The 27,840-nt window shown below is 42.0% G+C and overlaps 2 protein-coding genes across 2 annotated transcripts in view; one reads left to right on the top strand and one right to left on the bottom strand.

Moving 5' to 3' along the window:
- Nucleotides 1-17,091, top strand: part of LOC132782081 (thioredoxin domain-containing protein 11) — a 34,103-nt gene extending 17,012 nt beyond the window's left edge. Inside the window, exons 6-12 of the mRNA XM_060786749.2 lie at nucleotides 2,730-2,842; nucleotides 3,707-3,907; nucleotides 7,011-7,740; nucleotides 8,794-8,942; nucleotides 11,694-11,803; nucleotides 13,229-13,309; nucleotides 16,459-17,091. Coding sequence (XP_060642732.2) covers nucleotides 2,730-2,842; nucleotides 3,707-3,907; nucleotides 7,011-7,740; nucleotides 8,794-8,942; nucleotides 11,694-11,803; nucleotides 13,229-13,309; nucleotides 16,459-16,771 — 1,697 coding nt within the window. The 3' untranslated portion in view covers nucleotides 16,772-17,091. The remainder of the gene's footprint in view (nucleotides 1-2,729; nucleotides 2,843-3,706; nucleotides 3,908-7,010; nucleotides 7,741-8,793; nucleotides 8,943-11,693; nucleotides 11,804-13,228; nucleotides 13,310-16,458) is intronic.
- Nucleotides 16,792-26,948, bottom strand: LOC137095080 (stannin-like). The gene is made up of 2 exons (XM_067461291.1): nucleotides 26,862-26,948; nucleotides 16,792-20,939 (listed from the first exon to the last, which is right to left on the bottom strand). The coding sequence occupies exon 2, from the start codon at nucleotides 20,860-20,862 to the stop codon at nucleotides 20,605-20,607; it is 258 nt and encodes an 85-aa protein (XP_067317392.1). The 5' UTR covers nucleotides 20,863-20,939; nucleotides 26,862-26,948; the 3' UTR covers nucleotides 16,792-20,604.
- Between the last annotated feature and the right edge of the window lie 892 nt (nucleotides 26,949-27,840).

Raw genomic sequence — 27,840 nt, 5'->3', positions numbered from 1 at the left:
TTTGCCAAGGAGATCCTTGAATTGCCTGCATTGTAATTCTCCCCTTGTGTTCTTTTATGATTCCCAAAAGGCCAAACATTTATGTGTTTGTGTATTTGGGAGAGGGTTAAATCACCAACTTAAGAGAATCCTAGAGTTGGAAGAGACCCCAAGGGCCATCCAGTCCAACCCCCTGAATCTCTCTGTCTATCTATCTATCATCTATTTATCTATCTATCTATCTATCTATCTATCTATCTATCTCATAACATCCTACAGTTGGAGGAGATCTCAGCCCAAACAAACCCTTGCAGGAATACACAATTAAACCCCCTCTCAATAGATGGCCATCCAGAAAAGGAACAAGACTCCACCAGATTCCCAGGTACCAGCATGGTCCACTCTCTTGCCACCAGCTCTTCCTAATGTTTTGGTGGAATTTTTTTCCTGCCATTTGAACCCATGGCCCCATTGTATCCCGGTCTCCAGAGCTTCAGAAAACAAGCCTGACTCCTTCCTCTTCCATGGGATCTCCTTTCAAATACTGAAGCATGGCTGTTCTCCATCTGGGCTCTTGTGCTTCAGGTGTGCACTGCTTCAACACGTGCTGTTCCTGTATCCACTCCATCCAAGAGAGTAAATACCAGCGTCTTTGGTTCCTCCTTTTGGGCCAAAATCCCTCCTCCAGTTGCTTCATCAATTATGGAGCATGGAACCTGAGATGTCTGTTTGCAAAGCCAAAGCCTCTTCCTCTTGGCCAGCGAAGTCACTGCATCAGCAAAGATAGGAAGGGGATGGGGTGCAGCAGGGAGAGGCTGTTCCTACTTAGGATTTGGCATTCTTTGGACTTCCAGGAGCCCCATTTTGAAAGAACGCAGAAGGCAGGAAGGAAGTCATTTGAGGAAGGCAGAGGATGTGTGTGCACTGCTTGGATCAGAATGAGATCACAAAATCCTAGAATTGGAAGAGACCCAAAAAGGGCCATCCAGTCCAACCCCATTTTGCCAGACAGGAAGGCACCATCAAAGCACCCTCCCCCCCTCCACAGATGGCCATACAGCCTCTGCTTCAAACCCCCAGAGAAGGAGGAATATTAGAGAAACATAGATACGCACATAAACATCCCGATACATGTTTTTGTTCAGGAGGAGAATGAACACAGTACATTAGCCTCCAACTTCTGCTAGTGCTGCGCTTAGGCAAAAAAAAAGATAGTCCTTATTGATCCTAAGGTAGAAGTGAGATGCACAGATACAGGACAGGCAGTCTCTTCCAACTCTAAAAGGAGCAGAAATGTCCCAGACCCTTGGGGCTGTGCATTTTTTTCCAGAGAAGAAAGAGGCCTGCAACCAATGGGACACAGGGCTGGAAAGATGGGGAAAGCAGCTGTTCAAAAGGCAGAGCTGGCTGGAAGCTCCCTCTTCCTCCTCCTCCTCCTCCTCCTCCTCCTCCTCCTCCTCCTCCTCCTCCTCCTCCTCCTCCTCCTTTGCAGCTCCAGAATGACCTGGATTTATATGCATGGATAAAGGCATTTGAAGGAAAGCCCTTCTTCAAGAGAGAGGCTTGGGAGAAATCACCTGCATCGTGGCTGCATCTGCAGCAAAGCAGTACCATTTACGTAATGTTCAGAAACCTTCGGGTGCTTCTGTGGCTCTCTTTTCCTTCCGGCTCTTGTGGAACAATCATCGACTGTCAACGGCGTCTCTTGGCTGTTGTTCCGTCCTGGCCTTTCCTTTTGCAAATCTGGGCTCCTTGCCATGTTTTTGCTCACGGAAAGAGAGGCAGAAGGGAAGGACCAGGGCAGAAGGTTCTCTTTTTTTGCAGTCCAAAAATCAGGGACTTTCCCCTCTGTGCTGGCGGAGGACAACAGCAGACATCCCTTTCTATCTCCTGAACCATACATCTCCATTCTCCCATGCCTGACAGAATGGACCACAAACATCTCCTTGTTCCTTAATGAGTCTCCTTCCATAGGCTGGCAAAAGGTTAAGCTGTCACTTTTCATTAGATTTCATTTGAACGGTGTCTTGCTTTTCGAGGAAAGGCTGGCACGAAAGAGAGAACTGTTTTCACTCCCTTTGCCATTATTCAGCATTATGTGCCCCCTAGGTTTGGGTTGGTTTGGTTTTCATGTGGGATATTTTTGTGGCAGATGTTAGTGTTTTGACATTTGCTGCTTTTGCATTTTGCAGAATCATCTTTTTTTTTCAGGTTTTGCTTTCACAATTTTGTGATGAAGAGTCGAAAGAGCCCTTTTGCGCACAAACACACCCAAGATGCTCAGGGATCCTGGGATCACTATCAAGTATAGAAAGAAAAGAGATTAGTTTTCTATTATTGTTATTTTTTTATTTACTTACTTATTGTGTCAGAAGCGAACCAGGGATGCAGTTGTAATATGCAACCAAACAAACAAACCAATGGACCTTTTCAGGAGCAACTATGACAATAATCTATTGTTCCTGTTATGTTTATTAATACCCAACTTTCTCTCTCTACAAACAAGTCTATCTGGAGACTGACGTTTTCCTCTAGGTCACTATAGGTCAGAAATGACTTGGAGGCACACAGCAACAGAGGCAATAATATCTGCTTGTATTTCCTGCATGTCATTGTCTCTGTGTTTATGTTTTTATGGGTTTATTTCCCAGAGTCCCACTTTGAGCAGCTTCTGGCAAAAAGATCCTGTGTCCCAAAGGTCCCTGGGGCTGTTTGCTTCCCTTAAGGTTTCCTCTGATGTCTCCTTCCAGATCACCTTGGACCCATCCATTTTGGGGTGATTACGGATAAGCAGGTTGCAAAGGAGATCCCACTGACCATCTCTGGCAGCATCTATTTGCCCCGCCGCCTCAATACATCCCTTGTGAGTAGCTACGCTTTGCGTTTGGACCCTTTTCGATCTGTATTCAGCCATCTCTATTGGAGCAGTAGATTGATCAGTGCTGAAGTGCAAGAAATGCAAAGAAGGAGAAGGCAGGGCTTCAGGGTCCAAAGTGGGTCCTCCTGAAGTGACTTCAGTGGCAGGCTTCCCCTTGTCTTTGAAATTAAACATAAAGCCTTCCCACTCTTGAGTTGCTGGCCAGGCATTGCAGAGCTCAGGACAATGATCCATCCCTGAAGGGAAAAGAGAGAACAGCTAATAAAGGAAACGAACCTTCTTATGTAATGGTTGCCAAAGGTCGGCTTTGTGTTATGATTGCAGAGGAGGCCGCCAGAGCTGTTTCCCCATCTTTTGCTGGATAATTTCAGCAGCCCAGATAGCAGTTGCACTTGCTACTAAGCATTAGGTGTTATTTTGTGTATTTCTAGTCTTTGCTTAGGAACAATACCTTGGTCAAACTCAAGTGAAGCCCCTCTGAAAGGTAGAACCCCTGGTCTGTTTCCAAATAAATGCAAGAAAAGAGGGAGGGAAGAAGAAGGGAAAGGGAGGGGAAGGAAAGGAAAGGAAAGGAAGGAAGGGGAAAGAAAGAAAGAAAGAAAGAAAGAAAGATTATTTGAAACAGATCCTTGTTGACGAAGTGATCCATCTTGCCTGGAGTAAATTGCTGAGCCTTTCCTTATGACCACCGTCTCATCCCAAACCTTCACCTGATGGTCAAGCAACAAAGGAACCTTGAAGCCCCTGCCTCTGGGGTGCCAGTCACAAACACTCCTAATAGAAAACCAAACTCTTTTGTTTGCATGTGCAATGGCTACATAAAGCATGCCCCTTTCCTCCTTTCCTCAGCTCTTCCCGCATGAAGCCATGAACTACACAGCTGAAAATGTGTGGAAGTGGGCCCTGGAGAACGGGGAAGCCTTGGTCCGCTGGCTGAGGCCCCACGGAGGGAAGAGCCTCCTGTTGAGCAATGAGCTAAAGAAGGGGCCGGCCCTCTTCCTCTTCCTCCCCTTCGACCCTTTGGCTGAACACCAGCCCCTCGTGGAAGAGGTGAGCTGCTGGGATCATCCCTTGATAATTATCGGGTCATTTATATGTGGCTTTTCCCAGAATTGGGACTCAGTTCAAACACAATGCAACTAAAAACATACAAAAAAGAATACAGTAGAGTCTCTCTTATCCAACATAAACGGGCCGGCAGAACTTTGGATAAGCAAAAATATTGGATAATAAGGAGGGATTAAGGAATAGCCTAGTAAATGTCAAATTATGTTATGATTTTACAAATTAAGCACCAAAACATCCTGTTTTACAACAAATCAACAGAAGTGTAATGTTATGTAGTAATTATTGTATTTACGAATTTAGCACCAAAACATTGCAATATATTGAAACAGCTGTGGATCCGGGCGGGAGGCAGACAGAATGTTGGATGAGCGAAGGTTGGATAAGTGAAACTCTACTGTATCTGTGATTCTACATTAAACAGGGTGATCCCTGTTCCTCTTTAGGGGCGAAAACTGCAAAACAAAAACAAAAAAGGCTGTGTCTTTTTAATTTCCCAATTTTCTTTTGGGAGAAAATTAAATTTGCAGAGGGTAGGCCTTTGTGGCCATACAGGCCCATTTCGAACTTTTACTTGTCCTTGAAGTTGGCTCAGTATACTCAATAATGCTGTCTTGGGCAAGCTACTTCGCAGGGCTGTTGTGAAAGTGGAAAAGGACCATGTTCCTTGCCTTGAACTCTTTTATAATTCTAATTCGAATAATACAGTGGGTTGTTATAGGTTTTTCGGGCTGTATAGCCATATTCTAGAAGCATTCTCTCCTGATGTTTCGCCTGCATCACTGACAAGCATCCTCAGAGGTTGTGAGGATGAGTGCCACAGATGCAGGTGAAACGTCAGGAGAGAATGCTTCTAGAACATGGCCATACAACATGAAAAACCTACAACAACCCAATGATTCCAGCCATGAAATCCTTTGACAATATATCAAATAATACATTTTGAAAAATGTTCTGTTCCTGGTTTGAGAGTTTTATTTCCTTTTTAATTGTCTGCAGTACTTACTTTGAAAGTAATTGTTCTACTCCTGCAACTTAGGTTGAATTGGTTGAGACTCGATGAGATATTCATTGAAAAAATAGAGCAGGATGTCCCTTTCACAAAACACAAAGATTTTGCAGTTTGATCAACTTTCCCATGTTTTATGATAGAACCAATTAGGAAATTACATTTATAACCCAGGAACAAAATCGTGCTACACACTGTAATGAGTGGCCTTTGCACATATCCAGGGATCCTATGCAGCTTTAAGCAAAAGAGACAATATTTACTCATTGCAGGCAAGGGGCCGCCGACAAGCCAAGCAGAGGGAGAGAGATGTACCTTTTGCCCATCAACACCATTTTCACAGGGCTCCTTGTGACACTTTTCCTGTGTTTGCAACCATTTGGGGAGCAGGGGATATCACACATCCCTTGCCAAACAGGGCCCTTTCTGATAAAACGTCCCTCCTGATATCATTCTTCTTTGAAGGGAATGGAGGGAGGGCGCCCTTTGGCTGGGAACAGACTGGACGGCTCCCTTTCTGTTCTCAGGGGCTGCTTATGTAACTTGTTTACAGAATGGAGCCTCTGCTACACAGCCAGGAGGAGTCCTTTGTCCTTTTGTTTTTGCCCTTTCCCTTCTGACTTGGGCCTGGCGAATGGTCTCTCTGCCAGCACTGCTTAGAAGGGTCCTTTGCAACAGATGGGGATGGAAAGCCAGTCATTGCAAAGAGCAAGAATTGAGGCATTGAATGAGACCCCAAGGACTACCTGATCCAACCCTTCCCTGCCATAAAGGAAGAGAAAACACTCCTGATAGATGGCTATCTGGCCTATGCTTAATAACCTACATGAAGGAGATTCAATTGGACTCTGAACAGCTCTTAAAACTGCTGAATAGCTCTTACTCTCAAGATGTTCTTCATAACTTTTAGGTAGAATCTCTTTTCTTGCTGTTTGAATCCATAGCTCCATTGTGTCCCAATCCCTGGAGAGGCTGAAAACAAGTCGCCCCCCCCCCCCCCCCATCATGGCATCCTTTCAAATGTTTAAACACGGCTGTTGTGTCCCTTCTCTCTACCTCCTTTTTTGCAAGCTAAACATCCCCAGCTCCCTAAACCATTCCTCATATAGAGCTTTGCTTCCAAGCCTTTGACTATTTCGGTGGCCCTTCCCTAAATGCCTTCCATCTTGTCCATCTCTTCTTTTAATTGCTTTGTTCAGAACTGGAAACGGTTATTATTCCAGGTGAAGAGGTCTGACCAAAGCAGAAGAGAGTGGGACTGTGACTTCCCTCAATCAAGACACTACCCTTCTATTGATGCAGCCTAGAATTGCATTGGCCTTTTTAGCTGCTGCATCGCACTGTTGGCTCATACTCAGCGTGTGGACTGCATTTCATTTTATCTTCCTTAAGTGTTGTCCCTTATATTTCTCCTTGGTGGAATTGATGTTCCATCTTGCCCATCTCTTTCTTTAATGGCTTTGCCCAGAACTGGCCCAGGGTTATTCCAGGTGAGGACTGACGAAAGCAGAAAAGAGTGGGACTAGGACTTCTAAACACTATATAGGTAGCCCTCAAGTTACTAAAAAAAAGGTTCTGTAGGTTTGTCTGTAAGTCGAACGGGATACATCTTTTAAGTGTAATTCCATATATATGCATGCAAGCTTTGAATAGCATAGGAAAGGGTGGACACTTCTGTGAAGAAGATTTCACCTCACTTTCTGACCCTATGACAGTTGGATTTTGGGAAATGTGGCTTGCTGTGGAAACGACGCTTGGAGATAAAGCTTCAGTGGAGACCCCTTTTCCCCATGATAGTAACTCTTCCAGGACTGGATTTCCCTTCCAAGGGGTAGATTTTTCGCTTTCTGTTGTCTCACCCTTGTTCTTAACTATGAGTTGTTTATAAGTCTGGTGTATGTAACTCTGGGACTGCCTGTACTCCTATTGCAGTACTCACTATCGATGCAGCTTGGAATCACATTGGCTTTTTTTCGCTGCTGCATCACACAGTTGACTCTGCCTGCTCAGACTCCTAGCTCCCTTTCCCAAGGACCATTTCCATTGCGGGTTCTCACCCTTCCCTTCCTCTCCTCCTAGGTTTCTGAACTGGCATTGGAGTACAACCGCTGCAACAAGAGCCACAGGACGGAGGAGGCTGGCCACTCCGATGGGGCTGGAGACTTAACAGCCGGGGGGCCCCTCCCTCACTCTGCGTCCAGGCCTCGCTGCTGCAACACGGTGGTCCTCCCGCCACGGTGGCACTCACTGTCCCGGGCCTCAGCCCACAACGTTTGCGAGCTGTGCGTCAACCAGAGTGATGGTCTGCATCCCAGCCCTTTGGCGACCTGCACCTTCTTCGAGATCGAGGCTGCCTTGGACTCCTTCTACCTCCAGGAGCAGGCCTTCCTCTTTCACACGGCCTCCCTCTGCAGCAACTTCCTCCATTCCTACGGCCCTTTCAGTTACTACTCCGCATGCTGCCGGACGGTGGGCTCTAGAGAGGCCTCCCAATGGCACTTGGGAGGAACCGCTCCCCATGGGACGCCGCCACAGGGAGACAGGGCCCATCCCTCTACGCCTCACATTGAGGACGGGAAGGCCCTCCTCCACGGAAAACCCCCTTTCTTCAGGCCAGGCTTCACCGGCCTCAGCTGCAGGACCAACAAGACACTCAACCTCTACTTGCTGGATGCCAACCTCTTCTGGGACTACGCTGAGCGCTTAGGTGGCTCGGTTCCCGCAAATGGCTTTGCTGCTATCGTGGACCTCAAGGAAGAGACCCACTATGTCCTGGATCAGGAACAGGTCCTGCAGCGGGCCAGCCTCGGTAGGTTAGATATTTTTACCTTAGCGCAGGCATGGGCGAACTTCAGCTCTCTGGGTGTTTTGAATTTCATCTCCCACAATTCCTAACAGCTGGTAGATAGATGGATAGATAAATAAATGAATGTGACAGGCAGATGGTAGATGGATTAATAGATACATATATGAGACAGGCAGATCATTGGTAGGTAGATAGATGGATGGATGGATGGGTGGGTGGATGGGTGGATGGATAAATATATAGATGAATGAGACAGGCAGATTGTAGATGGATAGATGAATCAGACAGGCAGATGGTGGATGGATGGATGGATGGATGGATGGATGGATGGATGGATGGATAGATAGATAGATAGATAGATAGATAGATAGATAGATAGATAGATAGATAGATAGATAGATAGATGAGAAAGGTGGATGATGGATGGATGGATGATTGAGACAGCCAGATGGTAGATAAATGGATGGATGGATGGATGGATGGATGGACAGATGGGACAGGCAGATGATGAACAGATGGATGGATAGATGACACTATGTAACAAAATTTGAAAAAAAAATCTGTTCCTGGTTTGAAAGTGTTATTTCCTGTTTAATTATGCGGTCCTTAGTTTGAAAGTAGTTATTATACTGCCACAAGCTATGTTGAATTGGTTGAAACTTGAGAGATTTGTTGAAAAACTAGAGCAAAATGTGCTGTAGGATGTCCCTTCCGCAAAAGCAAAGTTTTTGCAGTTTAATACACTTTACATGTTTTAATGACAGACTCAGTTAGGAAATGACATTTATAACGTTGGAACTAAAATCGTGTTACACAGCGTGATAGAATCCTAGAGTGGAAGAGACCCCAGTCCAACCCCTTTCTACCAACTCCCAAGGGACACCATCTAAGCCCTCCTGACAGATGGCCATCCAGTCAGTTTCAAAACTTCCAGAGAAGGAGGCTCCATCAGACTCCCAGGAGGCCGCAGGATCCACTGTTGGAACACTGTGGTGCCTGCTTCCCGTGTTTCCTCTTTTGCCACAATAACCTCCAAACCTTGGCTCTCCCTCCTAGAAACCTTTATTCAAAACTACAGCGTGGTGTACAGTCCCTTGCGGAGGCACCTGGTGGGCGAGAGGAGGACCAGACTCCCAAAGGCCCTGCACAGGATCCGGGAGATCACCTCCGGGACATTTCAGGAGACGGTGCTGAAGAGCCCCCAGGTAATACAGAGCAAAGCTTCCCTGGTCTTTGGGGGCTGGTATTTCTATGTTGTGCCTTCAAAGCCACGCTCACAGAAGGAGTAGATCAGAAATTCAGCCTTTTGTTATAAATGGAGATTGAGTGGAGCCATTGGCTAGTTTTAAGTTCCTGGATGCTGTTTTTAAAAGGAGGCCCAGACCTGTCATAGTGCTGCTTCGTTGGTGAAGAGGGCTCAGCAGAGATTGTTTTATTATCTGAGACTTTTAAGGAACCGATAACTGAATGAAAAACTGCTGGTAACTTTCTACTGCTGTGCTATGGAAAGTGTTCTAACCTATTACATCTGTGTACAGTTTGCATAGAGGCAGATAGGAAGGCGCTCCAGAGAATTATTGATTGCCCTCTCCTATTTGGAAGAATTTATAATTCCTGTCTTAAGAAAGCTCAAAATATTCTTAAGGATCCATCTCAGCCTGGATATTCTTTTTTTATTATTATTATCATCTGGCAGACAAGATAAAAACAAGGACAAATAGACCGAGAGTTAGCTTTTATCCTAGAGCTGTGATTATATTGAATCCTATGGTTTCACACTGATGTGGCATTAAGGGTTGTGCAATAGGGATTAGAATGTGGAAGAACGGGTGTTTTGTAACTCTACATATATAATGTAATTGGGGATGGCATTAAATTTCATTATACAATGTACAATGAAGTTATTCTATTCTATTCTATGCTATGCTATTCTATTCTATTCTATTCTATTCTATTCTATTCTATTCTATTCTATTCTATTCTATTCTATTCTATTCTATTCTATGGAATTCCATGTGCTCAAGCAGTGTTGTCCCTTACCACTGCTCCCTTTCCCCTCCAAATGGCCCAAATAAATGGATTCAGGCAGTCGTGAAAGAAACGTGCGGGGGAACCATATTGCCTCTGCAGCAAAGTCCATCCAAATCCTTAATTTGGATCCTTTCTTTGGTGATTGTCACACACCACTATTAAAGCGCTACTATTCTGCTTTAAATCCTATGGCAGCCTCCTGTGGGATTCTGGGAAACCTGTGAATTTTAACCTACATTTATGTCTTGTATATGTATTTTAATACTGTTGTGTTTTATTATCTGTTTTAATCCTGCCTCAAGCCAGAAGAAGTGGCAGGTAATAGAATTATTATTATGGTTGTTCAGGCAGGTAATACATTTATTATTGCTGTGAAGGCAAGTTATACATATATTAGTGTTGAGATAATACATTTATGATTGTTGTTTCTGAGGCAGGTAAATAATTTATTGTTGTTGAGGCAGGTAATGCATTTATTATAGTTTTTTTTAGGCATATAATAAATTTATTGTTGTTGAGACAGGTAATAAATGTATTATTATTGTTATTCAGCCAGGTAATACATTTATTATTGCTGTTGAGACGAATAGCAAATGTTGTTATGTAAGGTTATAAATGTATTGTTGTTGTTATGATTAATTCTGAGGTTTGAAGGTCAGTGAGGCCCAAGGCGTCTCTGGCTGGGCATTTCAAAGGCCCCTCCTTAAACTACAAATCCCAGGATTCTGCAGGAGGAAGCAGGATTCAGGGTGGGAGAGCAGAGCTTTAACAGTGTCACGTGATGATCTCCTTATTAATTAGACAAATCTAAAGGCACAAAAAACACTGTCCTGGCTCCCCAAATTAAACGCAAATGGTTAAATGGAGCATCCCTTTGGAGTGTCCTGGTCCTGCGGAGGAAGGGATGTGGTCCTGTTGAATGCCGCTTCTTGGCCTCTTTGTGGAAGTGACCGGGCTGCCCACTCCTTCCCTTTCCTGTCTATAATGTCTCTGCAGCCCTTCTTTGATGTGCCCCATAGAATCATAGAGTTGGAAGAGACTTCATGGGCCATCTAGTCCAACCCCCATTTCCCAGGCAGGAAAAGCACAATCAAAGAGCCCCTACCAGATTGCCATCCAGCCCCTTTTTAAAAGCCTCTAAGGAAAGAGCTTCCATCAGACTCCGAGGCAGAGAGTTCCACTGCTGAACAGCTCTTCTGACAGTCAGAAAGTTCTTCCTAATGTTCAGCTGGAAACATTTCCTGTCAATTAAACCCATTGCTCTGTTGAGTCTTAGTCTCCAGGGCAGCAGAAAACAAGGCCTGCTCCCTCTTCCTTATGACAGCCTGGCTCCTCTCATATCTCCTCTCAGCCTTCTCTTCTGAGGCAGAACAGATCCAGCTCTTTAAGCCACTCCTCAGAGGAATTCATGGTCTCCAGACCTTTGATCATTTTAGTTGCCCTCCTCTGAATACCTTCCAGCTTAGAGTCAATATCCTTCTTGAATTGTGGGCTCCGAATTGGACACAGCATTATTCCAGGGGAGAAGGTCTGACCAAAGCAGAAAAGAGGGGCACCATGACTTCCCTTGATTTGGACACCAGACTCCTTTGGATCCAGCTCAAAATCCCATTGGCTTTCGTAGCTACAGCATCACACTGTTGATTCATGTTCAACGTGTTGTCCACGAAGACTCCAAGATCCCTTTCCCATATAACTCTGTTGTGGAGCCAGGTGTCTCCACAACAATTATATGTATCTGTGCATTTCATTTTTTTCTGTCTAAGTGATATATCCTACACTTGTCCTTGTTGAAATTCATTTTGTTGCTTTTGGCCAATCAGCTCTCTATTCTGTTGAGGTCATGTTGAATTGTAGTCCTATCCTGTGGAGCATTAGTTCTCTCTCCCAATTTGGTTTCTCACCTGTCTTTTCTCTCCTTCCAGGATGTGGTGCTGCTGTATTACACCCCGTGGTGCGGCTTCTGCATGTCCCTCAACCACGTCTTCCTCCAACTGGCCCGAATCCTGCCTCCCCAGGACTTCCTGGTGGCCAGGTGAGAGATGGGGGGACAGATAGATGGAGGGATTGCAAAGTAAGCTTTCTCCCAGGATGGACTCTAAGGCAACTGACTAAAGTTAAAAATGAAATCAGTAACATTATTTTTTTTAAAGAAAACATGGTTAAAAAGAGTTAATGCTTACTTTTAACACTTGAGGCATTAGGAGAGGCGGGTAACATTTATTGTTATTACACTGCGTAATTTTTGTTCCTGGGTTATAAATGTCATTTCCTAATTGGTTCTATCATAAAAACGTGTTAAAAAGTTTATTAAACTGCAGAAACTTTGCTTTTGCGGAAGGGACATCCTGCAGCACATTTTGCTACAGTTTTTTAATGAATAGCTCATAGAGTCTCATTTCAACATAGTTTGTGGCAGCCACAAAACCTGCAGTTTCTCAAGTTGCTCCTGACATGGAAAAAAAAGCGACAATAACAAAGTTTCTGTAGGATAACAATTATTACCAAAGTAAGTACTGGACAATTAACCAGGAAATGACACTTTAAAACCAGGAATAGAATTTTTTTTTCAAATTTTGTTACATAGTGTTATTGTTGTTGCTGTTGTTGTTAATAATAATAATAACATTAATAATAATAATAATAATAATAATAATAATAATAATAGGTAGGACTTTGAGATATAAGTAATGTGTAGTAGTGTGCTGTGTTTGTTATCTATTGTTGTTGTTAATAATATTAATAATCATCATCATCATATAGGCCTTTAAGATTTAAACTATGTAAGTAGTGTGCTATTTTTGTTATTTATTGTTGTCAATCATAATAACGATGATGTTGATGAAGAAGTGGGCCTTTGAGATTTAAATTACGTACTGTAGTGTGCTGTGTTTGTTGGCTATTGCTGTTGATGATGGTGGTGATTATGATAATGATGGTGGTGGTGATAATAATATACGCATGAATTCAATCTCAGAGGCCTGCCTGGATAAAAAGGAGTTTTCTCCTGCTGATAAAGAGAGCAGAGAATATATTCAGTGTAATTGCTGAATTTTCTAGACTCTCTGGTGATATTTTGTATCCAAAGGGAGCCCTTCTCCTCAATTAGATTGCAAGAGGCAGGATGTGCCCTTTTGAGAAACCAACTCAACAGGGAGCCAAAGAGACTGAGGCTTTGAGAGAAGTGAGGAAGGGGGGGGGTTGCCTTCTTTTTGTAAACATTGGATTCCCAGAAATTGCTGTCATTTTTCCTTGAGGAGCGTTGTTCCTTTTTGTACAAAGAACAGGTTGCTTTGTGGTTGGGACATGGGAAAAGGGCTGTCCCCTGCTCTTCCCTGGCGGCTTTTGTGTCCATCTTTATTTCCTGATATCAGAGATAGAGCCCCTGGCATGAGCCGCTGAGTGCCGTCCCTTCTCTAAACATGGCTGCCCTTGTGCTTTGTTTCGCTCTCTTACACAGGGTTGACGTTTCCCGCAATGACTTGCCCTGGGAGTTCATGACCGACCACCTTCCCAATGTCTTGTTTTTCCCTCAAGGCAGGTAAGGTTTGCAGAGCAGAGGGTTCGGAGGGGCTCCTTGTTCCAATGCAGGTTCAATGGGCAGCCCCACAGGCGCTGCCAGAGTCTGGCTCACATCAGCCATTACTAGCAGAAAGGATGGCTAGGCGTCAAACAACATGTGCCCACGTTAATGGGAGGGACAACAGTCCCCCATCCTATTCCTGGTTGGAGGGCCCTTCTAAGAACTGTGCAAGGGCTGACACCCAGTCCCTCATCGCTTCGCAGCCCATACCCACAGCTGTGTTCTTCTCAAAATGGCCGTCTATCGCCATTTTTGAAAAGCACTTCAATAAAAACAAATGCTCAGAGTTGAAAGGGGGAGACTTGTGAGTGTTTTCAACCTTTTGGGGCGGGGGGGGGGGGGGGGGAAGGAGGGGAAGTTTGTGTCTCACATTTAAAAAATCATACCAATTTCTAGCTATGATGAAATGGAGGGACTTCAGGGGCCCAAACACTGCATGAAGGCAACGCTTACTTATGGAGGCAGCCTCTCAATAGAATAATGCCACAACTTTGCCGGAAAACAATGATTTCCCAACACAGACCATATTTACTCAAATATAATGCTCGCCTTTTTGGGCTCTCCAGAATTAGACTGCACACTAGATTCGTGTCGCACTGTCCTCTTAGCACTGAGCCAAAGCCAAAGGGGAAGCTGCTTCAGGATCTCCACCTGGAGCTCCTCTTTGAGGGACATCATCTCTTGTTAAATTGCATTGACTCAATGCTATGCCATCCTGGGATTTGTAGTTTGGTGAGGCATCAGCATCCTTTGATAGAGAAGGCTCAAGATGTTGCCAATAGCCCCCATGAACCAAGGCAATGAAAGTGGGTTCATTCTACAGCCTAGATGCACCTCAAGGTTTTCTTTTCTGTTGCTGAAAGCTTTGGTGTCCTAACACTTTTGTTTTTAAAGAAAGGATTCTAAGCAGGCAGCAACTGCAATGCACATCTTTTGGGGCCAAATCCCTTTTTGTGGCAGCAAATACTTGTTTTGGGTTTCAAGGGTTTTGAAAACTTAGATTCGATGGCGCATGAGACTCAAGTAACTTCAGTAGTATCTCAGGTGAGAGTTTGGAGGGTGTTCTCCCAGAAGGGGTTGGGGTCTACATTGTAGAATTAATGCAATTTGGCACCACCGTAACTGCTATGGCCCAATGTCATGGGATTTTGGGAGGTTTGGTTTGATGTCTTTGGTCTTCTCTGCCCAAAAGGGCTGGTGCCTCACCAAATTACAACTCCCAGGATCCCACAGCACTGAGCCATTGGCGGATCAAGGGGTGGCAAGCTGCATAAAATGTTAATGGAGAACCATGGGCTTAGCTCTCAGGGGTGGTGTGAACTGTGGGTGTCTCCTCCAAAAAGCTCTGGTCTAGATGATCCTTGGGGTCCCCTCCACAATAGGAAGCACTGCTGGGGCATTACGCCGATTGCAAGCAGAGGCAAGCGGGCCCGGCGCTCCCTGCATTCCTGCCTTCAAGTGCAAGCCAAAATGACATGTAATTTACTTCAAGTTGAATCCTAGCCAGCATTTTAGCCTAAGGATTTCAGATCCCAGGGTCAGGAAGGAAATGGCATGAATCTATATGGATATGTCTTTACCATGGCAAGATGCCCTCAGGTGAGCCTCACTTGCAACGCAGAGAGGATAGCCCTGGCCTCCTTTCCACAGGGACAATGAAACTTGTGTAATGTGATTTGGAAGAGGCGAGAGATAGAGCTGCTTCCTGTTTTGTGTCTCCAGCTGTGCCGAAAGCCAAGCTATACCTGCAGCTTATGATTTATGGTGGAAATAATTACTGTATTGTCTTGAGTCTCATGTGCCATCAAATCTAATACGCATGTCAGTTTTCAAAACCTAGTATTTGTGGCCAAATGTAATGTGCAGCAGCAAAAAGTGCCCTCTTTGTCATTTGACCATTACAGTTGTTGCTTGCTTAGAATTCCTTCCTTAATAACGAAAGAGTTAGGGCACCAAAGCTTCCAGAAATGGAAAAGAAAACCTTGGAATGCATTGATGCTGTAGAATGAGTCTACTTTCATTGCCTTGGTTCAGTGCTATGGAGTCATGGGGCCGTAGTTTGACTAGGTCTTGGGCCTTCTCTGCCAAAGGACACAGATGCCTCACCAAACTACAAATCCCAGCATTGCATATCACTGTATCATGGCCATTTTATTTATTGTGTCAGGAGCAACCAGACATTTCTATTACATTTTTAACAAAACAAACAAACAGACAAAAGACAATGTTTGCAAGCTTGGTAGTTGATTAAATGTCCTTTGACCAGAAGCAACAAGAAGTGAAAGATGATGTCCCTCAAAGAGAAGTTCCAGGTGCAGATCCTGAAGCAGCTTCCCCTTTGGCTTTGGCTCAGCACTATGATAACTGCATGATGCAAAATAAATGCGCAGCCTCATTTTGGCGAGGTCATTCAGCTCCAAGAGATGAGCATTAAAGTGAATATGGCACTGCAAGGCAGTGCCATATTCACTTTAATGCTCATCTCTTGGAGCTAAATGAACGGCCTCCTCCTGCTTTTCTTCCCGATCCAGGTTTTGCCTGCTGTTTCTGCCCCACGGAGCAGGTCTTTCTGGCCCTTCTCCTCCCAGGAGGCGAAACTTCCTAGCACATTCCTTCCTCCCAAAGTCTGCAGGGAACCAGTTTCAGGTGATATTTATAGAACTGTGTTTGTCACATGCTGCTGTTTCCTGGCTGAGCAGGGAGGCTGTCTTCATCCTTCTCAGGATTTATATCCTGCTTTCCTCTCTTCAATGAGCAGCTGACAACATTACAAACAGTGCAGCACCGCTCTGAACGGGGATCTCTTGCGAGCATTTAGATAGACCCTTGTGACTTTGACATCCCATAAAACCCTTTTTCAAAACTCTCCAAACTGCCTCAGTGTTTTATCAATCTCTCTGCAGAAAGCTCCACTGAAACTAAACATGTCGCCCCCATTGAGTTGTAGCTTTTGGGTTTTTCTGCCCAGAAAGGCAGGTGAGAGATGGTTGCTGCAGGAAAAAGACAGGACATACATTGGCATTCAATCCACTCATCACAGAAGGACTCCTGTGGCCGGCTGGCTGCCTTTGTGAACCTCTTTCCTGTTTTTTCCTTTGCTCTTCTAGGAAGGACCAGAGCGTGCGCTTCCCCTCCTGGCGCTTCCCACTGACCCTTCCCAACCTGCTCCGCTTCCTCCTGGCCCACTCTGGCCGGCCTTCCCCCTCCCCCTCCCCCTCTTCCTCAGGCTTGGAGCCCTGCCTCAAGGACTGCCTTTGGGGGGGACTCCTGGCCGAAAACGCCTTCCTCAAGGCCCTGCTGACCACCAAGCGGAGGCCCGAAGATGAGGGCCCCATTCCGGCCACTGACCTTTTCCCCAAATCCGAAGAGGACAGCCAGGCCCAGCCGGGCCTCTGCAGCAGAGAGACCGAAGGGGAATGAAGACCCCGACACGAATCACGTTCAGGGTTTTATGCAAACTTTATTGACATTTCCTCGGAAATTCTCCCCCTTCCCCCAAACTTCTTGTGTCATTTCCTCGGACTAGAAATCAAAGAGTATTTTTTATAATGAGCCATGAAAACCGGACAGAAGCACAGGCCCAGTAGCCTGCCGCCTAAAAGGAGGGGGTTCCGGGGAGTCTTTGCACTTTACGGTTGCACTAATTTGATAGCTTTTGTATTGATTTCAGCCTAAATTAAAACAAAGGGGGAGGGAGGGCAGCACAAAGCTCCCTTTCTCCCCCATGAATCTCCAGACAACGGCTTTTCTCCTTTCTTCCAATGTGGTATTTTGTTTATTTGAACTTTATCATGGAAGCTGTCTGATTCAGTCACCTTGAGGCCATTTAAAAAGAGGCAAAGTGCAGGTCATGGGACCAAATTGAAAAGGGGGTAAGACTGCAATCCCTTCCCTTTCCATCCACATAAAGTGGAAGAATATCCTCTGGGCAGAAGCAGTTAAGGATCCCCAAAGATGATTTTTATTTTTATTTTTATTATTATTATTATTATTATTATTGGGTTGCGGTGAGTTTTCCAGGCTATCTGGCTATGTTCCAGAAGCATTCTCTCCTGACGTTTCACCCATATCTATGGCAGGCATCCTTAGAGGTTGTGAGGTCTGTTGGGAAGTAGGAAAGTGGAGTTTATATATCTGTGAAATAATGTCCAGAGTGGGAGAAAGAACTCTTGTTTACTTGAGACAAGTGTGATTGTTGCAATTGGCCACCTTGATTTGCATTTAAAGGCCTTGCAGCTGCAAAGCCTGTCTGGTTGCAGCCTGGGGGAATCTTTTGTTGGGAGGTGTTAGCTGGCCCTGATTGTTTCCTGTCATAATAATAATAATAATAATAATAATAATAATAATAATAATATCCTCAACCTCTGAAGATGCCTGCCATACATGTGGGCAAAACGCCAGGAGAGAATGCTTCTGAAACATGGCTGTACAGCTCTGAAAACTCACAGCAACCCAGTTATTTCGACCATGAAAGCCTTCAAGAACAACATATTATTATTCATTTAATATCTGATTTTTATCTCTTCATTAAGATTTCATTTATCTCACTGCATTTCTTGCTTTTTTGCTGGACCTTGGCTAGTCCAACTCTTTGTTATTGGCCCCTAGACCAAGTAAACTAGGGTTTGGCCAGCAAGAAGAGCATTGCTTCCCTTTTCTTTGGGCTTCAGTTCCCAGTATTCCCAGCTCTTGGGCAAAAAGGTAGCTTCTGGGAGCTGAAGTCCAAAGAATGTTCCATATGTTAGCATCTGGCCTGGATATACATACACCTGGATGGAAGAATGATGGGGAATGCAGTGTAGCAGCCCAATCTGGAGGATAAATAATAATAATAATAATAATAATAATAATAATAATAATAATCTGACACAATACAAGGATTTAAAGATCGAACTGCAAAGACTCTGGCACAAGCCAGCCAAGGTGGTCTCAGTGGTGATCGGCATCCTGGGTGCAGTGCCTAAAGACCTTGGCCTGCATTTAAACACAATCAGTGCTGACAAAATTACCATCTGTCAGCTGCAAAAGGCCATCCTGGGATCTGCATGCATTATTCGCCGATACATCACACAGTCCTAGACACTTGGGAAGTGTCCGACGTGTGATCCAATACAACAACCAACAGTGATCTTGTTTGCTGTGGACTCATCTTGCTGTATTTCAAATAATAATAAGAAGAAGAAGAAGAAAAAGTAGCAGCAGTAGTAGTGGTGATTGGCACACTGGGTGCAGTGCCTAAAGACCTTGGCCTGCACTTAAACACAATCGGCGCTGACAAAATTACCATCAGCCAGCTGCATAAGGTCACCTTACTGGGGTCTTCACGCATTATTCACGGATACATCACACAGTCCTAGACACTTGGGAAGTGTCCGACGTGTGATCCAATTCAACAGCCAGCAGAGTGATCTTGTCTGCTGTGGACTCATCTTGTGTTTCAAATAATAATAATAATAGTAATAGTAATAGTAATAATAATAAATCATCCCACTTTGACTGAGTTGGAAAGGATCAGGAAAGCAGTAGCTATACAGTATTTAAGGAGAACTTTTGGAAGGTGAACAGCATCAGCACCATCCATCTAATTCATCCTCCAAATGTAGCTGGACTTCCAACTTTTGGCAACGAAAAGTGACCCACTTTTGAGAGAAGGCCGATATCATCAAATATTCATAGACATTAAAGGACAAAGGCTCCTCTTTCACTACAAAAGATTTGGTGGCATCGATACAGGGAAAAAATGAATCCAACCAGCAAAGAAAGGACAACGAAAACGTCAACAGTGGCTTCACACCTGGGTCCAGTTATGTACAGAAGCCCTATCAATATCAGGAGAGGGAGAAAAACTGCATTTTTATCTACAAAACGTAATCAGTTGAGAAATCTATACAGCATGGAAAGCGGAGATAATGGGGACTAGTTACAAGGCTGCCGTTGGAGAGGAAGTGGGTTTCCAAAAGGCCATCCGGCTCAAGTTCTGTACAGCCATCACTGACCTTTACTTTCGAACTTGGTTCGAAACAGCTATTTCTATCATATTTGCAGATCATCTCATGCCTCTATTATCTCGAAGGCTTCTTCCCCATCACTTGCATAAATACAGAACAATATTACCAAGTTCCGAAAGAGCGTTAGGCCAAGGAGGAGGCGTAGCTTTGAATAGTCCATTTCCTGCGACTCGCCTTAGAAGACCCTCCCCATCCATTAGGGGCTTCGGAGAAATCCCATCGGCGGTCATGCATCTCCAAAAGCCCCGGAGAAAGGCAAACAAAATGAAGCAGCGCACGACTCATTATGTACACAGTTCACAGTTGTGCGGATTTGCACCGCATCAGTAGCTCCGTTCGAAGAGGCTCAGAGGGGTATTCAAGTAAACGCTCCCATCGTCCACCGTCAGCAATGGGCACAGGGCCCAAGGAAAGGGAGAAGGGCTCTGAAGGACCGGTCTCTGCAAGTCATAGGATCCTAAAGACCATCCAGTCCAACCCCCTTCTGCCATAAAGATGCCATCCGATCCCTCCTGACAGATAGCTGTCCAGCCTCTGCTTCAAAAACTACAGAGAAAGAGACTTCACTGGACTTTGTATTCCATTTGAACAGATCTTTACCATCAGAAAATTCTTCCTAATGTTTAGGTGGCATCTCTTCTCCTGCAATTTGAACCCACAGCTCCATTGTGTCCCGGCCTCCAGAACAGCAGGAAACAGGATTGCCCTCTTTTCCTTGATGGGACTCCTTTCCGATATTGACACATGGCTCTCTTGTCTCCTTTCTCTCGGGCTTCTTTCCTCCAAGCAAAACAGATCCAGATCCCTCAGATGTTCTTCAGAGGGACTCAAGGCTTACAGGCCTTTGGCCATTTTGGCGGCCCTTCGTGTGACCCCTTCCATCTTCTTGTCCAGCATTATTCCAGATGACGCCCGAGCAAACCAGAAGAGAGTGGGATCATGACATCCTTTTAGCCTAGAATCGCACTGACCTTTGTCGCTGCCGCATCACACTCTTGGCTCATGTTCAGCTTGGGGTCACCTCTTAGATCCCTTGGACTTGTTTCTATATCTAGCAAATTGAAATCTTGAACTGGAGACGGGGATATTCCTATCAGAACAGGACAGAGTGGGACTGTGACTTCATCTGGACTTATTTGTATCCACATGCATTGGTTAGCTCTGTCCTAAAGAGGCTCGGTGGGGCATTCGAGTTGTCGATGAATGACTGACGGAGGCAAGTGGTCCTCGGAGTGGGGCCCAGGCTTAGGCATGTTGCTCAGTGGGGCCAGGGGCACCGAGGCGGGTCTTCCTCTCGGTGCAGGGCCCGCGGGCAGAGTACTGGACCATCAGGAAAGGCTCCTTGGACTCTCCTTCGCCCACGATGCTCTCCTCGTCCTCCGACTGGCTCAGCCGCTGCAGCCGCAGGTAGCACCAGCAGCCCAGGATCAGGGCCCCCAGCGCTGCCACCGCAATCAGCGTCACAATCACCGTCACCACCCCCGTGGTGGGGCTGTGGTCCATGGCGGACGTGGAGGGACCCTCCGAAGGATGGGTGGACAGACGGATGGACGTGGGGCCCTTCAGCCGCCCCTGGATGCCTGGGAGGGACAGGGAGAGGACAAAAACAGACCAAGCATCACTTCCTTTACATCTTTGGATTCCATGCAATATTTGAGTTCTGAATGTGGGATTAATCGTATGTTAATCCCACAAACGAACATTACATTTTTATTTATATAGATACACACATACATATATACATACAGACACACGAGAGATATGTGTATACATGTGTCTATGGATAGATAGAGGTATATATCTATGGATAGATAAATATATAGATATATAGCTCTATCTATCCATAGAGACACGTATACACATATCTCTCGTGTGTCTATGTATGTGTGTGTGTGTGTATCTATATAAATAAAAATGCAGTGATCGTTTGTGGGATTAACATAACTCAAAAACCACTGGACAAATTGACACCAAAACTGGACACAAGACACCTATCAGGCCAATGAGTGACCATCACTCATAAAAGCATTGAAAAACGCAATGGATGAGCCAAAGAACAAAAAAAATGATTTACAACTCATGTGCAAAACCACATATATACACAAACACACATATATACAGGAATATATACACACATATATGCACACACAAAACACATATACACAGAAAGGGGCAAGAAAGGAAGGAGAGAAGGAGGGAGAGGGGAAAAGGAGGGAAGGAGAGAAGGAAATACAAAAGTGAAGGAAGGCAGGAAAGAGGGAAGGAAGGGGAGAAGGAAGAAAGAGAGAAAGAGGGAGGAAAGGAAAGAAAGGTAGAAAAGGAAGGAAGGAGAGAAGGAAATAAAAAAGTGAAAGAAGGAAGGAAAGTGTGGGAAGGAAGGAGAGAAGGAAGAAAGAGGGAGAGAAGGAAAGAAAGAAAGGTAAAGAAGGAAGGAAGGAGAGAAGGAAATAAAAAAGTGAAAGAAGGAAGGAAAGAGAGGGAATGAAGGAGAGAAGGAATGAAAGAGAGAAAAGGAGGGAAGGAAGGAAGGATGGAATCAAAGAGTAAAGGAAGTGAGGAAAGACACAGGTAGAGAAGGAAGAAAGAAGAAGGGAAAGAAAAAGAGGGATGGAAGGAGAGAAAGAAAGAAGAGAAAGAGGGAGGGAGGGTTGGCCACAGCAAAACATGGCGGGTACAGCCAATATATATACACACACACATACACATATCTATCTCCTTTCTTTCATCCATCCATCTCTCTCTCTATATATATACAGAGTTAGTCAAAATGCATAGGCCAATAAGCCATATATATATACACACCATGTAAAACTTCACTTCTGAATTATATATCTATATCGGTCTATCTTATCTATCTCTATGCCTCCATCCTTTTATATCCCTATCCATCGTTACATCCGTCTATCTTTATCCATCCATCCTATCTTTCTCTACCCTTCCATCATCCTCTCTTTCATCCTTCTCTCTGCCTATCTATCGTATCTATCTCGATCGATCGATCGATCAGCACATCTACATATCCAGCAATATAAGTATCACTACACAATTTGTGAACTCACTAATCTCCTATACACCCCTTCCACCACCTATAATACACCTATTAAAGCTCACTCTCCCCACCTAGAAACAGTAAATCAGCAAACACAAAATTAAGGATTTAAGATGGACTTTGCATTCCGTGTAATGTATTCATCATCGTTCTGAATCTAGGGCCACAACCCCATTTTCCTTGCAAATCCTATGCAGCCGTCGGCAAAGAAAACTCCCTGATTTTTATCTCAGCTAAAATTAAGATTTTGCAGATGAGAAGAAGGCCTTTTCTCTCCCATTTTACTGGATATCTTGGAACAACAACAGACTAGAATTCCCTCCTGTTCCTGGGAGGGGGGTTAGCAGAGCTCTTGGACCTAGAAAAATAATTTTTCCGCAAATCAGTCAGTGGCCTTCCTTGCAGAAAAGCGGATCCAAAGGCCTGGACTTGTCTCATTGTGCAATTATAAGCAAGGCACAGAACTGGGAGGGGAAGGAGATAAGGATCATTCTCACACTTCTGGAACCTGTTTTGAAGAAAAAGTCTTCCCCATTTGGTGAGAGCGATAGCGGCCTTCGTACCTGAAATGGCCACAAATTCAAGGCAATCCACAAATGCCAGCAGTGGAAGAGGGTTCCCAAGGGTCATCTAGTCCAACCCCGTTCTGCTATATCAATAGACACAACTCAAGCACTCCCGGAAGATGGGCATCTGTCTAAGGGCCTCCAAGGGAGCCCTGATACTAAAATGCCATTTTCCATGCAGACCAACCAACTTCCTTTCTCAGGATCCAGGGGATGATGGGAGTTGCAATCTACCCCTGACTCTCTTTTAAAGCTTGTGATGTTGAACAGACTTTATTCAAATATAATTGTATTACTTAATAATCCTATTTGCAACTCAATGCAAGCCATTTTAAAAAAGGAAAGTGGGATAAAAATATAACAACAATTGTGTTTCAATTGAAAGAGAAAAGTGAGATACACAGCAACAACAATTGCCAGTGTCCCTTTACTAGCCCTTCATGTCTCAACAGAAAAAAGTAAGATCCACAACAATAATAGCCAAGCCAGAAAGTGGTATATAAATATAACAATAATTGTGTCTCAATTGAAAGAGAAAAGTGAGATACACAACAACAACAACAATTGCCAATGTCCCTTTATTAGCTCTTTATGTCTTGACATAAAAAAGTAAGATCCACAACAATCATAGCCAAGCCGGAAAGTGGGATATAAATATAACAATAATTGTGTCTTAACTGAAAGAGAAAAGTGGGATACACAACAACAACAATTGCCAACGTCGCTTTATTAGCCTTTCATGTTTCACTTGACAGATAACAACAGGAAATAAATATAATTATAATGGATTTGTAAAAGCTGTAAAAAGTATCTGCCCTCCACAAAAATAAAATATAATATCTATATCCATAATAAAAGTGAAAATATGTGGTGTGTATGTGCCCACTTTCACAAACAGGCTCCCACTTCCACAAACAGCTATGATCCCCACCTATGAAGACCCACCAAAGGCCCTCCCTCCAGTTACATTGCAGGTTATAGCGAGCATCATGAACATACACAACCCCTGCCAGTGTCCTCCACAAACACCATACTGCCCACCACCCAAGGAATGCTTTCATACAGGGATAGTTTCATCCTAGATTTTATGTGTTTCCTCCACCACAGACATCCCAGTCTTTCTGACTCTCTTCATTGGTGTGGAATTTGCATGGCCCCACCCACTGCCACTCCCATAACCCTTTCCGTTATGCAGGGCACAGCAAATAGATTAGGATTGATCAGCAACTGAACATACCAGAGAGGGATGGGGGACTGACTCCAACATGATGGAAGTTGTAGTTCTGCGACCCCCACCAGCAATGGACCTGGGCCAAATTTGGCACACAGAACCCCCATGACCAACAAAAAATAAAATCTAAAGTGTAAAAAATAACCTAAAAACTGAAATAAATCCATAAAATAATTATCTGAAATAAATGTATAAAATAATAACCTAAAATCTAAAATATTTATTTGCGACATTTATATGCTAGCCACAAGATATATATACATACAATATATTATATTATTAGCATAGTACAATATCAGTATTATATATTACTATATTGTGCTGTACCATTATATTGTAATATTATTAGTAATATTACATGTAACATAAAATATATAATTATAATATTGTATTATCATTATTATTAGTATTATATTGAATTACATTATAATACTATAAATATTATATGTATATACAATATATTATATTATATTATTAGTAAAGCATATAAGATGGAATCTAAAACCAAAAATAAAGATAGAAAATATTAATAATACATCTAAAATTATAATATTAATAATGTAATATTACATATTATATATACAACTTATGATATATTACAAAATATTATATAATACTAATAGTATAATATACTGTAGTGTATTATATATATTGTGGTATAATAATATTATTATTATATTGCACTATACCACTATATATGCAATATATAACATACAATTATTATATATTATTATACTGTAGTATATTATTATACCACAATATATACTACCAGTATATTATATTATTAGTATTATATAATATATTGTACTATGTTTTTGGTACCCTACCTGGGGCCATTAGGAGAGATGTGTAATCAATAAAATGTATATATCATATGATATATACATATAAATATCATATGATTAGCAAAGCACAGTATTAGTATTATTATTATATTGTACTATACCACTATACTACATTATACTATATTATTATTACACATTACTATATATATATTATATTTAATAAATTATTATTATATTACAATATTATTATATTCTTCTATTGTATTATTGTTAGTATTATATTGCATTACATTATAATATTAGTACAGAATCCTAGAGCTGGAAGAGGCCCTCCCTCCAGTCCAACCCCCTGCCAAGAAGCAGGAAAATATTATTATTATTATTATTATTATTATTATTATTATTATTATTATTTATACAAAATCTAAATATGCATGCATATCAACATCACAATCTAAAAGTACAAAATAAATGAATAAGGCTATTATTATCATCCAACAAACTCTAAAAATACATGCCTAAAATAATAATGTAAAAGCTGAAACAAATGTATATTATTATTATTATACGAAGTCTAAAAATGAGTGCCTAAAATAACAATGTAAAATCTGAAATAAATGTATATTATTATTATTATTATACGAAGTCTAAAAATGCATGCCTCAAATAACAATGTAAAATCTGAATTAAATGTATATTATTATTATTATTATTATTATTAAAAATCTAAAAATGCATGCCTAAAATAACAATATAAAATCTGAATTAAATGTATATTATTATTATTATTATTATTATTATTATTAAAAATCTAAAAATGCATGCCTAAAATAACAATATAAAATCTGAATTAAATGTATATTATTATTATTATTATTATTAAAAATCTAAAAATGCATGCCTAAAATAACAATATAAAATCTGAATTAAATGTATATTATTATTATTATTATTATTATTATTATACAAAATCTGAAAATGCATGCCTAAAATAACAATGTAAAATCTGAATTAAATGTATATTATTATTATTATTATTATTATTATTATTATTATACAAAATCTGAAAATGCATGCCTAAAATAACAATGTAAAATCTGAATTAAATGTATATTATTATTATTATTATTATTATACAAAATCTAAAAATATGTGCCTAAAATAACAATGTAAAATCTGAACTAAATACATATTATTATTATTATTATTATTATACAAAATTTGAAAATGCATGCCTAAAAATAACAATGCAAAATCTGAAATAAATGTATATTATTATTATTTTTATTATACAAAATCTGAAAATGCATGCCTAAAATAGCAATGTAAAATCTGAAATAAATGTATTCTTATTCTTATTCTTATTCAAAATCTGAAAATGCATGCCTAAAATAACAATGTAAAATCTGAACTAAATGTATATTATTATGATAATAATAAATGAAAATGGCTATGATGATCATCCTACCAAATCCAAAAAGGCATGCCTAAAATAATATTTGATAAAATCTGAAATTAAATTTATGAATAATTTTACAAAAACCTGAAATGCATGGACAAGACCATTTACAAAAAGGGGGGGAAACAGAGAGGGGTGCAGAGGCCCCTCCATTGCAAAGCCTCTGTCCCTTTAAGACATAGGACACAAGAGGTCTTCCTCCTCCTCTTCCTCTGTCTTCCTGGGAGCCATTGCAATGGAGGAAGGAGGGAGGAGTGTGATTTGGGGAGGGGGCTCCCTTCCTGCCCCCCCTCTCTCTCTCTCCTGCCCCTCCCCTCTTTGTGAGACCCCCCCTTCCAAAGAAGCCCCCCCATTGACTAATATACAGAGAGAGATCTCCCTCCCTCCTTCTCTTCCTTCCCTTTTTCCTTACCAGGGCCCAAAAGAAGGGGTCTCCCACCATTGCTGCTGAGACTGTGCCGACCGCCTAGCAACAGATGACGCGGAGGAATAAAGGGGCGTGGCTGCACTAAACCACGCCCAACGCTCCCGATTGGAGGAAGATATAGAAGAGGCGCGGTCCTCGCAAGGAAAGGAAGGGGCCTCTGCTAACCACGCCCACCAGCTGAGATTGGTGGAGTGAAGAGGCGGAGCTTTTCCCGTGGGGCGGGGCTAAATTAAACCACGCCCACCGGTCCCTGCCATATTGGAGTGTGTTGCCATGGAGATTCCATCCCTTTGGTATTCACATTGGATTGGGTTAAACTTTGAATAATTATGTTTATTTCTTATTATATTGTATTCCAGATACAAATATTAAAAATATATAACAAAAAAACAGAATTAATATAATATTAATATTCTAAATACAAACATTAAAAATATAAAATAATAATATTCCAAATACAAATATAAAAAATATGCAATAAGACAGTATTATATATTATCAGAAGTATTATATTTAATATATTAGCATTAATATTAATATTCCAAATAGAAATATAATATTAATATACCAACTACAAATATTAAAAACATACAATAATAATATTAATATTCGAAATAAAAATATAAAAATATACAATATTAATATTCCAAATACAAATATTAAAATTTTACAACAATAAAACAATATTAGATATTCTCAAAAGTATTATATTTAATGTTGTTGTTGTTTAATATATTAGCATTAATATTAATATTCCAAATACAAATGCAATATTAATATTCCAAATACAAACATTAAATATATACAATAATAATAATATTAATATTCCAAATACAAATGTAAAAATATGATATTAATACTAATATTCCAACTAAAATATTAAATAATACAACAATAAAACAGTATTAGATATTATCAGAAGTATTATATTTAATATTGTTGTTCATTCGTTCAGTCGTCTCTG

This window comes from Anolis sagrei, chromosome Y (genome assembly GCF_037176765.1).
Source record: "Anolis sagrei isolate rAnoSag1 chromosome Y, rAnoSag1.mat, whole genome shotgun sequence".
NCBI classification, from domain to species: Eukaryota; Metazoa; Chordata; class Lepidosauria; order Squamata; family Dactyloidae; genus Anolis; species Anolis sagrei.
The sequence above is the reverse complement of the archived record's forward strand: the minus strand, read 5'-3'. Positions and strand labels throughout refer to the sequence as shown.